General features: G+C 52.9%; 1 protein-coding gene across 1 annotated transcript in view; it reads right to left on the reverse strand.

Moving 5' to 3' along the window:
• LOC138764473 (hepatoma-derived growth factor-like) overlaps positions 1-15,741 on the reverse strand; it is a 29,311-nt gene that overhangs the window by 11,563 nt on the left and 2,007 nt on the right. The window contains exons 2-3 of the mRNA XM_069940449.1: positions 3,148-3,224; positions 2,525-2,663 (exon numbers count right to left, since the gene is read on the reverse strand). Coding sequence (XP_069796550.1) covers positions 2,525-2,663; positions 3,148-3,224 — 216 coding nt within the window. The remainder of the gene's footprint in view (positions 1-2,524; positions 2,664-3,147; positions 3,225-15,741) is intronic.

Here is a 15,741-nt window from a genome sequence, read left to right on the forward strand (position 1 = left end):
AATGGGTGCTGTGGGAGGGGCAATGGTGGATGGGGTGCTGTGGGAGGAGCGGTGAGGAGGTGGGGCGCTAAGGGAGGGACGGTGAGGAGGTGGGGTGCTGTGGGAGGAGCAATGATGGGGTGAGGTGCTGTGGGAGGGACAGTGAGGGGGTGGGGTGCTGTGGGAGGGGTGATGATGTGGATCACTGTGGAAGGGACAGTGAAGGGGTGAGGTCCGTGGGAGGAGTAGTGAGGGAGTGGGGCACTGTGAGAGGGGCGGTGAGGGGGTGGGGCGCTGTGGGAGGGTTGATGATGGACAGGGTGCTGCGGGAGGGGCAGTGAGGAGGTGGGGCGCTGTGGGAGGGGCAATGAGGGGGTGGGGTACTATAAGAGGGGCAGTGAGGGGGTGGGGTACTATAAGAGGGGCAGTGAGGGGGTGGGGAACTATAAGAGGGGCGGTGAGGGGATGGGACATTGTGGGAGGGTGGTGAGGGGGCGAGATGCTGTGGGGAGCAGTGAGGAGGTGGGGTGCTTTGGGCGGAGCAATGATGGGGAGGGTGCTGTGGGAGGAGCAGTGAGGGGGTGGGGTGCTGTGAGATGAGGAGTGATGAAGTGGGGCACTGTGGGAGGGGCAATGGATGGTGAGGAGGTAGGGCGCTAAGGGAGGGGCGGTGAGGAGGGAGGGCACTGTGGGAGGAGTGATGAAGGGAGTGGGATACTGTGAGATAGGTAATGAGGGGGGTGGCGTGCTATGAGAGAGGCAAGGTGGTGGGGTGCTGTGGGAGGGGCGGTGAGGAGCTGAGGGGCAGTGAGGAGGTGAGGTGCTGTGGGATGGGCAATGAGGGACTGGGGTGCTGTGGGAGGGGTGGTGAGGGGATGGGGCACTGTGAGAAGGGCGGTGAGGGGATGGGGCGCTGTGAGAAGGGCGGTGAAGGGGTTGGGTGCTGTGAGAGGGCCGTTGATGGGGTGGGATGCTGTGGGAGGAGCAGTGAGGGAGTGGGGCACTCTGAGAAGGGCAGTGGGGGGCGAGATGCTGTGGGAGGGGCGATGATGTGGGGCAATGGGAGGGACAGTGAGGGGGTGGGATGCTGTGGGAGGAGCAGTGAGGGGGTGGGGTGCTGTGAGATGAGGAGTGATGAAGTTGGGCACTGTGGGAGGGGCAATGGATGGTGAGGCGGTAGGGCGCTAAGGGAGGGGCGGTGAGGTGCTGTGGGAGGAGCAGTGAGGAGGGAGGGCACTGTGGGGGGGTGATGAAGGGAGTGGGATACTTTGAGATAGGTAGTGAGGGGGGTGGCTTGCTATGAGAGAGGCAAGGTGGTGGGGTGCTGTGGGAGGGGCGGTGAGGAGCTGGGGGGCAGTGAGGGGGTGAGGTGCTGTGGGAGGGGCAATGAGGGACTGGGGTGCTGTGGGAGGGGTGGTGAGGGGATGGGGCACTGTGAGAAGGGCGGTGAGGGGATGGGGCGCTGTTAAAAGGGCGGTGAGGGGGTTGGGTGCTGTGAGAGGGCCGTCGATGGGGTGGGGTGCTGTGGGAGGAGCAGTGAGGGAGTGGGGCACTCTGAGAAGGGCAGTGGGGGGCGAGATGCTGTGGGAGGGGCGGTGAGGGGGCAAGGTGCTGTGAGAAGGCCGACGATGTGGTAGGGTGCTGTGGGAGGAGGAGTGAGGGAGTGAGACACTCTGAGAGGGGCGGTGAGGGGGGCGAGGTGCTGTGGGAGGGGCGGTGAGGGGGTGGGGCACTGTGAGAGAGGCAATTAGGGGGGTGGGTTGCTGTTTGAGAAGCAGTGTGGGAGTGGGGCACTGAGAGTGGGGCGGTGAGGGGATGGGGTGCTGTGGGGAGGCGGTGAGGGGAAGAGGTGCTGTGGGGGGGCGGTGAGGGGATGAGGTGGTGTGGGGGCCGGTGAGGGGGTAGGATGCTGTGGGGGGTGGGGTGCTGTGGGAGGGACAATGAGGGGGTGGAGGCGGTGAGGGAACGAGGTGGTGTGGGGGAGTTAGGGGGTGGGGGCGGTGAGGGGACGTGGTGCTGTGGGGGGGCAGTGAGGGGGTAGGATACTATGGGGGTGAGGGGTGCTGTGGGAGGGAGTTAGGGGGTGGGGGCGGTGAGAGGACGAGGTGCTGTGGGGTGGGTGGTGAGGGGGTGGGGGCAGTGAGGGGATGAGGTGCTGTGGGGGGGTGGGATGCTGTGGGAGGGACAGTGAGGGGATGAGGTGCTGTGGGGGGGTGGCATGCTGTGGGAGGGACAGTGAGGGGTTGGGGCAGTGAGGGGATGAGGTGCTGTTGGGGGGGCAGTGAGGGGTTGGGGGCAGTGAGGGGGTAGGATGCTGTGAGGGGGGCAGTGAGGGGACGAGGTGCTGTGGGGGACGGTGAGGAGGTAGGATGCTGTGGGAGGTACAGTGAGGGGATGGGGGCGGTGAGGGGACGAGGAGCTGTGGGGGGGGCAGTGAGGGGGGTAGGATGATGTGGGGGGGGGGGGATGGTGAGGAAGCTCTGCACTGGGGGAGTCATGGTGAGGGAGCTCCGTGGTGGAAGATTGCAGAAGCTGAAGCACTGACCTGGTAGCTTGACTTCTTGACGGTGGGATTGTTCTCGATTTCCCACAGACCCTCACTGAAACCTTTCCGTTTGTTAGGCTTTGCCAGCTTTTCCTTGGATTCTTCATAGGGGAACAGGTCCTTTGGTCCCAAGAAGGCTCTGGGAGAGAGGAAAGTCCCAGCTGGGTTGAGATGGGAGAGTGGCGCCATCTCTCAGCTACACAAGGGCTCAGGAGATGCGGAGAGGGATAAGGAGTAGGGGAGTGGGAGAATGGAAGGGGAAGGGATATGGAGGAGGGGGAGCGTGGGAGATAGAGAATGATGTTGTGGGCGTGAGTGTGGGGGGAGGTACGAGTGGGGGCGGGAGGGAGAGTGAGCTGACGGACGGAGGGAACAGTGGGGAGAGAGGAAGGGTGGGGGAGGGAGACTGTTGGGGAGTGAAGGTGGGGGGGAAGGGAGTGTGGGAAGGGAGGGAAGAAGTTGGGGGGAAGCATGTGGCGAGGGTGGTAAGATTGGGAGGGTGGGAAGGTGGGGGAGGGAGTGTGTGGGGAGGGAGCGTGTGGGGAGGGAGCCCAATGGGGAGAAGCTTGCTCAGCCTGATGGGAAGGGGGAGCACTTTCACCGCACAGACCCAGCTTACTTACGTCTCATGGGTGCCGAAGAAAAATATCGGGTACTTGTTGGATGGTGATTTAACAGCTCCTTCAGGCACTTCGTCGATCTGTGAATGCAAATCAGGGAGAGATGAGCAGGGGACGGTTCCCCGGCACCGACTCCCCATCACGGTGGGGGCAGGTCCCCACCTCCTTGTGAAGGAAACTCTCTGTCAGCTAACTGCCCCGAGGTCTAACAACGATCTAATGCCAATGGGAATATCTCACCCCTCCAATCCGATTTAGAACTCCTTCCTCAAACCTCTTCCCCCATTTTTGATACCCCTTCAGGGTTAAAAGTTCCTGTCTTATCGCTGCCTCTTTGAATTGTACATACGGTATCCGGAATTGTTGGCATTTATTTCCAGCAGTGCCCTGTGCTCCACATATTTCGAACATTATGGAAGGCTCTGTCTAAGAGCAGGGATGTAATGGTGAGACTATAAAGCACTTGCGATACCTCACTTGGAGACTGGGTACAACTTTGGGCACCTTAAATGTGCTGGTGTTGGAGAGGGTTCAGAGATTTACCAGAGTGATACCAGGAACGAAAGGGTTAGTATATGTTGAACGATTGTTGGCTCTTGGTCTGTCCTCATTGGACTATAGGATGGTGGGGTGGGGGGGGAAACAACCTCATAGAGGCATTTTGAATTCTGAAAGGCCTGGACAGAGTAGATGCGGCAATGATCTGACTACCTTACAACAGGTCACACGACACAGAAGATCTCATGAAATGGTGCGAGAGGAACAACCTGAGTTCCCATGCGGACAAGAAGATGGAGATGATCGTGCACTTCAGGAGGACCAGGAACGACCACCCTCCATTACACACCAACAACTCTGTAGTGGAGAGAGTAGAGAGCACCAAGTTCCTTGGAGTGACCTATTGTGGACACCCACTTGACGGGAAGGCGAGAAGACTGAGGCAGGCAAGGCTACCGCCCACCGTCATGTTAACCTTCTACAGGAGCTCTATCAAGAGCGTCCCGTCTGGTTGCATCACGGTGTGGTGCAGTGGCCACAGAGAAATAGATCGGGAGACCACAAGAGCGGCACAGAGAATCATTGGAGTCTCACACCCCCCCCCCCCCCCCACCCCAACCAGTGACGTGATCTACCAGGATCGTTGTCTGAAGAGGGCGTGCAAAATCACTGAGGACCCCTTTCATCCTGTACACAGCATCTCCCAGCTGCTCCTGTCGGGGAGGAGATCCAGGAGGATCAGAGCCGGCACCACCAGGCTGAGGAACAGCTTCTTCCCACGGGCAGTGAGAACGCTGAACGACCAAAGGAACTGCTCGAGACCCTCATGTTCATGAAACAATATTTATCCTGTATATGTATTGTTTGTCTGTATGTGTAGTATCTGCTACACTGTTTCGTCGGGTTGTACTTCTGCAATTTTGACTAGCTCCTTTGAAAACCAGCCCAGCCCTGTCCAATCCCTCCACATAACTAAAAGTCCTGCCATCCTACCTTGCTCTGCAGACATTGTACTCTGCATCCTGTACCGCTGAAATGCCTGGCTGGCTGACGAGCACTTCAGGGTGCCCTTACTTCCTCAGGGGTTTGCTACGACACCAGAAACCCTGGCAAATTCCTAATGAGTACAGGCAAAGAGTGCCAAATGCTCCTGGTATGATGACCCTTTCACTCCCGGAATCATCCTTGTGAACCTCTTCTGAACCCTCTCCAATGTCAGCACATCCTTTCTTAAATGAGGAGCCCAAAACTGCCCACAATACTCTAGGTGGGGTCTCACCAATGCCTTATAAAGCCTCAACATCAAATCCCTACTCTTGTCCTCTATTCCTCTTTAAGTGAATGCCAGCCTTCTTCACCACTGTTTCAACCTTCAGGCTATCCTGCACTGAGGTGTGGCGGAAAATGTGCTGACCGGCTGCATCGCGGCCTGGTACGGGAACCCCAATACCCACGAGCATAAAGCCCTGCAAAAGGTAGTGGAGGCAGCCCAGGACATCGCAGGCAAAACCCTCCCCACTATTGAGAACATCTACAGGGAACACTGCCGTGGGAGGGCAGCAGCAGCAATCCACAAGGATCCACCCCCCCCAGCACACGCTCTGTCATCAGGAAAGAGGTTTTGGTGTCTTGCCACCAGGTTCAGGAACAGCTGCTCTCCCTCCACCATCAGACTCCTCAACGATAAACTCAATCAGGGACTCACTGAAGGACTCTGACTTGTGGACTTGGATTGATTTTTTTCCTCTCTGTAATGCAGTTTGCTTATCTGTTTATGTGTATGTTGAGTAAGGGGGTTTTTTTTGTATTACCAATGAGTGGAAATTCTGCCTTGTCAGCATGAAAAGAATCTCAGGGTTGTAATGCGATGTCACAGAACACTACAGCACAGGAAACAGGTCAATTCAGACCTTCTAGTCTGTGCCAACTACTATTTTGCTAGTCCTACCGACCTGCTTCCCATTCCATAACCCTCCAGACCTCTCCCATCCATGTACCTATTCTTAAAACTCAAGATTGAGCCTGCATTCACATCAGATGGCAGCTCATTCCACACTCCCGCCACTCCCTTACAGAGGAACTTTCCCCTAATGTTATCCCCCTAAATCTTGCTCCTTTCAGCTTAAAACTATGACCCCTTGTATTTATCTCCCGTAAGTGGAAAAAAAATCTTGTAAACCTCGATCAAATCTCCCCTCATTCTTCTTCGCTCCAAGGAATAAAGTTCTGATCTGTTTAATTTTTCCTGTTACTCAACCCCGACAACAAACAGGTAAATCCTCTCTGTACTCTCTCAATCCTATTGATATCCTTCCTGTAGTTCGGCAACCAGAACTGCACACAATATTCCAAATTTGGCCTCACCAATGTCTTAAACAACTTCACCATAACCTCCCGACTCCTATACTCAATACCTTGATTTATAAAGGCTAAGATGCCAAAAGCTTTCTTTACAACCCCATCCACCTGCAACACCACCTTCAGGGAACAATGTGTCTGTATTCCCAGATGTCTTTGCTCCTCCACCTCCGACCATTCATTCTGTATGTCCATGTTTGTACTCTGACAATAAATCTGAAAGTATACGTTAGAAAAAAATAAATAAATGGGCAGACTATTGTTTAAATGAGGAGAAAATTGAAAATACCCAGATGCAAAGGGACCTGGGAGTCCTCGTGCAGGATGGCCTGAAGGTTGAGACAGTGGTGAAGAAGGCTGGCGTTCACTTAAAGAGGAAGAGAGGACAAGAGCAGGGATGTGATGTTGAGGCTTTTAAGGCCCTGGTGAGACCCCACCTGGAGTATTGTGGGCAGTTTTGGGCTCCTCATTTAAGAAAGGATGTGCTGACATTGGAGAGGGTTCAGAAGAGGTTCACAAGGATGATTCCGGGAATGAAAGGGTCATCATACCAGGAGCATTTGGCACTCTTTGCCTGTACTCATTAGGAGAATGAAGGGGGAATCTCATTGAAATGTTTTGAAGGTTGAAAGGCGTGGATGAAGCAGATGTAGAAAGATCCTTTCCCACGGTGGGAGAGTCTAGGACAAGAGGGGACTACTTCAGGATTGAAGAACGTCCACTTAGATAGGTTGGAATTTCTTCAGCCAGCGGGTGGTGAATCTGCAGAATTTGTTGCCACAGCCAGTTATGTAGGCCAGGTCATTAGGTGTATTTAAGGAGGAGTTTTGATAGGTTCTTAATCACCCAGGGCATCAAAGTTATGGGGAGAAGGCCGGGCCGTGGGGCTGAGTGGGAAAATGGATCAGGTCATGGCTGAATGGCCAGGCCTGTTTCTGATCTGATATCTCATAGAAGGGCTATTTCCCCGCCTGCCACTCTCTGATAAACTTGACCCTATCTGTTGTGTCCGGGTCACAACCCCCTTCAGTAGCTGCTCCTTTATCTCTCAGCAGTGACCATTTCAGAGTGGATCTTTCTTTCTGCCTGCCCTGTGGATGTGAGACCCAAACCAGTAAACAACTAGCGTAAAACTGCCTCAATTCTACCCGACAGTGTGATACTCCCTCAGCATCGCCCCTCCCGCAGCGCGGAGCTCCCTCAGTACCGCCCCTCCTCCAGTACTGCTCCACTCAGGGGAAGGCCATTGCCTCTTCCACAATGGGACTGTTCCTTCAGCCTGACTTCAGTGCCAAGTGCTCTGGTAAAAGGTTTGAATGCAGCATCTGACTCAAAACCACAAGCAGCAGGTCAAGCACGTCCTCAGGCTGGTTGTGATCATAAGCTGCCCCTCCCACAGGGAGCTCCCTCAGTACCGCCCCTCCCCGGCTGCTTCCCCCAACAGCCACCACCCCCCCCCCCTCCCCGGCTTGGGAAGGGAAGGAACGGCCAGTGATCGAGCCTGGGGAGCCGGGCAGAGGGACTTTTGACAGTCCACACAAGGACACATCTAACCAAGTGAAAGTTAGTCACCCGTAGCAGACAGAAATTCCTTCCCCTGGACACACCCTACCTCATAAACCATAGCAACCAGGATCCAGGCACCCATCTCATTGAATGTTTCAACCATGAAAAAAAACAGGTTCGGAATGTTATTTTGAAGATATTGAGCAGAGTTTTAATGAATTAAGTGATAGCCAAGGTTCAGTAAGTAATTCAGCTCCGAGTAATGGTTTCATCCTCTCTCTAGAGCCCTGATCACATAAGAATCTAGAGATTCACTGAGGGAAGGGCGGGTACTGAGGGAGCTCCCTGTGGGAGGGGCAGTACTGAGGGAGCCCACTGTGGGAGGGCAGTACTGAGGGAGCTCCCCACTGTAGGAGGGTGTTACTGAGGGAGCTCCCCACTGTGGGAGGGGTGGTACTGAGGGAGCTTCCCACTGTGGGAGGGGTGGTACTGAGGGAGATCCCCACTGTGGGAGGGGCAGTATTGAGGGAGCCCACTGTGGGAGGGGCGGTACCGAGGGAGCTCCCTGTGGGAGGGGCAGTACTGAGGGAGCTCCCCACTGGGGGAGGGGCGGTAGAGGGAGCTCCCCACTGGGGGAGGGGCGGTACTGAGGGAGCTCCCCACTGTGGGAGGGACAGTACTGAGGGAGCTCCCCACTGTGGGAGGGGCAGTACTGAGGGAGCTTCCCACTGTGGGAGGGGCAGTACTGAGGGAGCTCCCCACGTGGGAGGGGTGGTACTGAAGGAGATCCCCACTGTGGGAGGGGCGGTACTGAGGGAGCTCCCCACTGTGGGAGAAGTGGTACTGAGGGTGCTCCCCACTGTGGGCGGAGCGGTACTGCTCCCCACTGTGGGAGGGGTGGTACTGAGGGAGCTCCCCACTGTGGGAGGGGCAGTATTGAGGGAGCCCACTGTGGGAGGGGTGGTACTGAGGGAGCTCCCCACTGTGGAGGGGCAGTACTGAGGTAGCCCATTGTGGGAGGGGCGGGTACTGAGGGAGCCTCCCACCGTGGGAGGGGTGGTACTGAGGGAGCTCCCCACTGTGGGAGGGGCAGTATTGAGGGAGCCCACCGTGGGAGGGGTGGTACTGAGGGAGCTCCCCACTGTGGAGGGGCAGTACTGAGGTAGCCCAATGTGGGAGGGGCGGTACTGAGGGAGCCTCCCACTGTGGGAGGGGTGGTACTGAGGGAGCTCCCCACTGTGGGAGGGGCAGTACTGAGGGAGCTTCCCACTGTGGGAGGGGCGGAACTGAGGGAGCTCCCCATTGTGGGAGGAGCAGTACTGAGGGAGCTCCCCACTGTGGGAGGGACAGTACTGAGGGAGCTCCCCACTGTGGGAGGGGCGGTACTGAGGGAGCTCCACACTGTGGGAGGGGCAGTACTGAGGGAGCTCCACACTGTGATTGGGACAGGACTGAGGGAGTGCAGAGAAAATGCCATCTTCTAGATGGCGTGAAACTGTCCCTTCATCCCCAGATAATTGAGATATAAACCAGAGGAGATGGGTTAAGGGTGAAAGGGAAACGTTTAGGGGGAACTACTTCACACAGCGAGTGGCGGGAGTATGGAACGAGCTGCCAGCTGAAGTGGTGAATGTGGACTCAATTTTAACATTGAAGAATTTGAACAGGTACATGGATGGGAGGGATACGGAGGGCTATGGATTGGGTGCAGGTAATATAGCTCAACACAGACTAGAAGGGCTGAAGAGCCTTTTGATCCGCTGTAATGTTCTGTGGTCTACAAGATTCTGAGAGGCATAAATAAGGTGGACACTCTTTTCCCAGGGCAGGAATACCAAACACCATGGGACATCTGCACAAAGTGAAGGGAAGAGAGTTTAGGGGAGACATCAGGGATATGTTTTTTTTTTACACAGAGTTATGGGGGCCCAGAATGCATTGCCAGGGGGGTGGTGGTAGAAGCTGGAACATTAGAGGCATTTAAGAATCTCTTAGACATGCACGTAGATGAAAGGAAAATAGAGGGTAGGAAGGGTTTAATTTTTTTTAATAGTAGGAATATATAGGTCGGCACAACATCGAAGGTCAAAGGCCTGTATTGGGTGATAGTGTTCTAAACTCCATTGCACAACAGTTCAGGCCCTTTGGCCTATGATGTGCTGACCCATATCAATCTAACCCTTCCCTCCCTCACACCTATAATTTACTATTTTACTTGCATCCATGTGCATGTCTCTTTCTTTGGCTTGGCTTCACGGACGAAGATTTATGGAGGGGGTAAAAGTCCACGTCAGCTGCAGGCTCGACTGGCTGACAAGTCCGATGCAGGACAGGCAGACACGGTTGCAGCAGTTGCAGGGGAAAATTGGTTGGTTGGGGTTGGGTGTTGGGTTTTTCCTCCTTTGTCTTTTGTCAGTGAGGTGGGCTCTGCGGTCTTCTTCAAAGGAGGTTACTGCCCGCCGAACTGTGAGGCGCCAAGATGCACGGTTTGAGGCGATATCAGCCCACTGGCGGTGGTCAATGTGGCAGGCACCAAGAGATTTCTTTAGGCTGTCCTTGTACCTCTTCTTTGGTGCACCTCTGTCATGGTGGCCAGTGGAGAGCTCGCCATAAAACACGATCTTGGGAAGGCGATGGTCCTCCATTCTGGAGACGTGACCCACCCAGCGCAGCTGGATCTTCAGCAGCGTGGACTCAATGCTGTCGGCCTCTGCCATCTCGAGTACTTCGATGTTAGGAATGAAGTCGCTCCAATGAATTTTGAGGATGGAGCGGAGACAACGCTGGTGGAAGCGTTCTAGGAGCCTATGTGCATGTCTAAGAGAATTTTAAATGTCCCCATTGTACAAGCCTCCATCACCACCCCAGGCAATGCATTCCAGGCAGCCACCACTCTCTGACTTCTCCCTGAACTTTCTTCCCCTCTCTGTAAACAGATGTCCTCTGGTATTTATCAAGATTCAGGGGAGCAGATTTAGGACAGAGATGAGGAGGAACTGCTTTTCCCAGAGAGGAATCTGTGGAATTCTCTGCCCAAGGAAGGAGCAGGGTCTGCCTCGTTAAATAGATTTAAGACATGGTTTCTTACTTTCGTGCTGGGGAAAAGGCAGGTTGGTCAGATCAGCCACGACGTTGTTGAATGGCGAAGCAAGTTTAACGGCCCTGCTGGCCGACTCCTCATCCTATTTCTCATGTCCTGAAGCTGAACATGGACACGAGCCGTGAAGGAAGCAGATGAAGGCGGTTAGTGAGGATACTGCAGTGATGTCCAGGGGCTGAAAACTGGCCTCCACTGACTACACTCAACCCTCCCACCGCCCCCCCCACCCGAGTGAGAGGAAGGAATTCCACCACTGGACGCAATTACGGCGGCACTGCCAGAGCTGGTGTATCGGCAGCGCTGCCGTGGACCTGTGGAGAGGCAGCACACCTGCCTAGTCTGACTGCTGTCAGTTTTGCACAGGCTTTGAACAGCCTGTTAACGGAGCCGACGGTGGCTTTATTTAACAATTCTGTGTCCGCTGGGCTCTAGAGGGCAGCGCCCACGATCGGCAGCTGTCACAACGGGGGAAGCAGAGGACTGGCGCAAGGCACCAGAAAACAGGGACAACCCCCCCCCCCCCCACCCAAGAAGGAGAAGTAGAGATGACCCACGGGGACGGTGACCACAGCGGCAGACCAGCAAGGGACTCTGCGGCTGAAGAACACATCGGAGGGGGGGGGGGGGGAGGGGGCCGATGGTGACTCGAGGCAAGGAGCCCATGAGGGTCACGGGATTCACAGCGGGCTGCAGGCTGCTGGAGACTAGCTGAGGGGGCACTGGACATGGGAACCGGAATGCGAGAGGACGCTGAAGGCTTCCTGATCACGTTGGAGGTTCAGAGCTGGAGCTCAGACTGCTGATGGGTTTGCGCTGGACAGTGAGGTTGCAGACGCGAATCCACGGACACAGTGACTCGGGGAGGGAGGCGGGGTCATGACGACTCTCTTTTGCTTCTCTTTCTCTGACTGTAAGAGGCGCTTCTAGCAGTTTCTGCCGATGGCAAATCTGCCCGCCTTACTGCAGACAAAAACTAATTCTGTGTAACATTGTTTTTATTACATGACAATTAAGGAATCTTGAATCTTCGAATGCCTTCCCCTCGATGTCTATTAACCTCAGCTTTCCTGTCAATGTACCATATGCAACTGTAGCTCTGTAATGGGTAAGGTGGTAAACAGTCTCCATATTGAACCGATCAAAGGCACAATATTTATAATTCATACAGATAATTCTCGAGACAATTTCTCTTAATCAGCCCGCTATCATCCATATCAGTTTCTGATTATATCAGACCTATTGTGCGCATTTGTCCAAAAGAATTTCATTGGATGGAGTCAAGCGAGGCATTTCACCCACTGAGCGAACAAGACATCAGAGCAAAATAGGTCATTCAGCCCATCAAGTCTGCCCCATCACTCAATCACGATCTATTCTCCCACTCAGCCCCACTGCCCATAACCCTGGCTAATCAAGAACCTATGAATTTCTGGCCTCCACGACCAGCAAATTCCACAGATTCACCACCCTCTGGCTAAAGAAATTCTTCCACTTCTCTGTTCAAAGCGGATGCCCTGCAATCCTGAAGCTGTGCCCTCTTGTCTTAGACTCTCCCACCGTGGGAAATAACCTTTTTCCATCTACTCCGTCCTGGTCTTTCAACATTCAAAATTTTTCAATGAGATCCCTTCCCCCCCCCCCCCCCACCCCGTTCTCCTAAATTCACATGAATACGGGCCAACAGCAGAGGTTGCCCAGCGCCCCTGACAGTGGGAGAAAGAGAAGCAAAAACCCCAGAGATACTTCCTCCAGAGACCTTGCATCGACACAGATTTTAGTCCAAACCATCGGCAAACCGAGCTCCAGATCCGAACCTCTTACATGATCGAGAAGATTCCAGCACCCTCTCACATCCCAATTCAGATACCTGGTACTCCCTGAGCCAGTCTTGAGCAGTCTGCAGCCCCTTGACCACAGGCACCAGCAGCCCGCGTGGGTTCCTCACCTTGAGTTGCCAACGGGCTGCGGGCCCTTTGCTGGTTCACTGCCTTGGTCACTGTCCCATAGGGTCGTCACCTCTGCTTCTCCTCCTCAAATCAGGTGGAGGGTGGGGGGGTGGGGGTGGTCTCCATATATTAGATGTCCTTTGAAAGTTCCCATTGATTCTGCTCAGGGGGTGGGGGGAAACACTTTCCAGATCATAATTTGTTAAATTCTTTTAATCTCCCTGAATCTTTTGTTTCTTTATGACATCCTGTTGCAAAATCTTGACAAGATTCTGGAACAGGATGTTAGACCACACTTGATGGAAGTACATCAGTTGTGGATGTCTTGGAACAACAAATCTCTCTCTGAAAACCGACAAGAACCTTCCTGAGCGGTAACCATTTACCTTTCGAGCACCGAAGCCTGATAAACTTTATAAATGTTAAATTCTGTGCACAGAACATGCAGAGGAGATTTACTGGGATGCTGCCTGGATTGAAAACATCTCATGCTTCTTCTCTTATGAACCAAGGGTAACAGGGCTAAGGCTTTCGTCTTTGGTGCAAAGAAGGATGAGAGGTGACTTAATAAAGGTTTACAAGATTCTGAGAGGCATAGATAAGGTGGATGGCCAGCACCTTTTCCCAGGGCAGGAATTGCAAACACCAGAGGACATCTGTACAAAGTGAAGGAAGGGAAGTTTAGGACTAAGTTTTTTTAAACACAGAGTCTTTTGGGTGCCTGGAATGCATTGCCAGGGGTGGTAGTGAACAATAGGGGATTTACAAGAATTGCCTGCAACCAGTGAACTTGGAGGAATCAGAAGTGAGATTGGAATGTGAACCAAAGAACTTCTCTGAACTTACACACACGTGTGCTTAGAATTAGAAGGGGATTAAGTTAGTGATAAGTTAAGTTTGATTCTATTTTCATGTTTAAAGATAATTAAAAGCAACTCTTATTTAAGTAATCATTTGTCTTGGTGATTATCTATTGCTGCTGGGTTTTGGGGTTCTCTGGGCTCGTAACAATATGGAGGAATTTAAAGGGGAGGGTGATGTGGGAGGCAGGATCAAAAGGTCGGCACAACATTGTGGGCCAAAGGGCCTGTACTGTTCTATGTTAAGAGAAATACACATTTACTCCTACCTAAATTCTCAATGCTTGGACAATGCTCAGTCTCCACTGGGAAGGAAAACACCCTCTACAGAATTGAGCCATTAAGTCAATGCCTGATCCTGGAAGAACCATCTCAGCAGCTCCATCCACCCTCCCTGTTCCTGCTTTATTCTGCTTGTGTCACACTTGCAATACGGAGGTAATCTCAGCAGCTAGTTAACCTAGCAGCACATGTTGAGTATGCGAGGGGAACGGTGGAGAAACTGTGCAGAGTGCATAGAGGGAGCAACTGAAGTCTGTGGAAGAACAGAGGGACCTTGGGGTCCAAATCCATACATCTCTCAAAGTTGCCGGACAGGTTGATAAGATAGTTAAGGAGGCTTATGGTGTTATTTTTTAAAATTTAGACATACAGCACGGTTACAGGCCATTTTGGCCCACGAGCCCGTGCAGCCCAATTTACACCCCATTAACCTACAACCCTCCGGTACATTTTGAACAATGGGTGGAAACCGAAGCCCTCGGGGAAAACCCACGCAGACGCGGGGAGAATGTACAAACTCCTTGCAGTCAGCGTGGGATTTGAACCCAGGTCCTGATCGCTGTTGCTGTAAAGACGTTGCGTTGTCCGCTGCACCAACCGCATCACCCAACTTCGTTGGGCTTCATTAATTGCGGGATTGAGTTCAGGAGCTGTGAGTAATGTTACAGCTCTATAAATATCTGGTGAGACCACACTTAGTATTGTGTTCAGTTCTGGTCACCTCATTACAGGAAGGATGTGGAACGTGCAGAGGAGATTTACCGGGATGCTGCCTGGATTGAAAACATCTCATGCTTCTTCTCTTATGAACCAAGGGTAACAGGGCTAAGGCTTTCGTCTTTGGTGCAAAGAAGGATGAGAGGTGACTTAATAAAGGTTTGCAAGATTCTGAGAGGCATAGATAAGGTGGACGGCCAGTGCCTTTTCCCCAGGGTGGGAACTGCAAACACCAGAGGACATCTATACAAAGTGAAGGAAGGGAAGTTTAGAGGAGACATCAAGACTAATTTTTTTTTAAAAACGCAGAGACTTGTGGGTGCCTGGAATGCATTGCCAGGGGTGGTAGTGAACAATAGGGGATTTACAAGACACTTAGATGAGCACATGAATGTAAGGTGGAACACAGAACCCTACACAGCACAGTACAGACCCTTCAGTGCACAATGTCATGCTGACCCAAATATACTTACCAAAATTAAAGGTAGGGATGGTTTAAATCAGCCAATCTCAAAGAGGGTAGTGGTAGGGGTCCATGGACTTAAATCTTAAAAAGTTTTTTATGTCGTTGGTAGGAGAGAAACCAACTAAATTTGACTGTAGAGTCCTAAGGGGGCATGTGGCTAAAAATAAGGTTGAGAATGGCTGGTTTAGATTGTCAAGAGGGTTTTTATCAACCAGTACAATGTCAGTGCTGCGCAATAGCTCAGCAAAAGGAGGTGTAAGGTGCTCCTTCCGTCCGAGAGCCTACAGGTTTTCCTTGGGCAAGGGGCAGTACCTGTTCCATCTCCCAATCAGGGTCACGTGAGGCCGTGGATTGCAGATGGTGGATAGTTTCTACAAGCAGATTCTACAAATTTGAAATTATATAAACACTGGGAAGATGAATTCTGCAGATCAATGGCCAGGGTGACCCGTCCAGTACAGACACTGCAACTGAAGAAGGCAACGGGGAACCACTTCAGTATTTTTTTCCCCCCATGTACAATCATAAAGTCAACAATGACTATGGTCTCAACTCAAAGATGGAGCCTTCACCAAAGAAGAACGGGGGAGGCAACGACTACAATTCTGGGGGGGGGGTCGGAGATCGTGACGGACGGAGAGACACGATCACCCACACCGAGCAGCAAGGCGCCTGAATGAATTACAACGTCATGGGCCGAAGGGCCTGTACTGTCCTGTAATTCCAGGTGGATTTAATTTCATTGTGCTGAATTTTTACTTCAATAGCAGAGACACCATCCACCAACAGATGAGAAAGCACTCAGGCCAATAGTATTTAACTGTAAGCATGATCGCCATTCACCTCCAGCTCGACACGGTCATT

This window comes from Narcine bancroftii, chromosome 5 (genome assembly GCF_036971445.1).
Source record: "Narcine bancroftii isolate sNarBan1 chromosome 5, sNarBan1.hap1, whole genome shotgun sequence".
NCBI lineage: Eukaryota > Metazoa > Chordata > Chondrichthyes > Torpediniformes > Narcinidae > Narcine > Narcine bancroftii.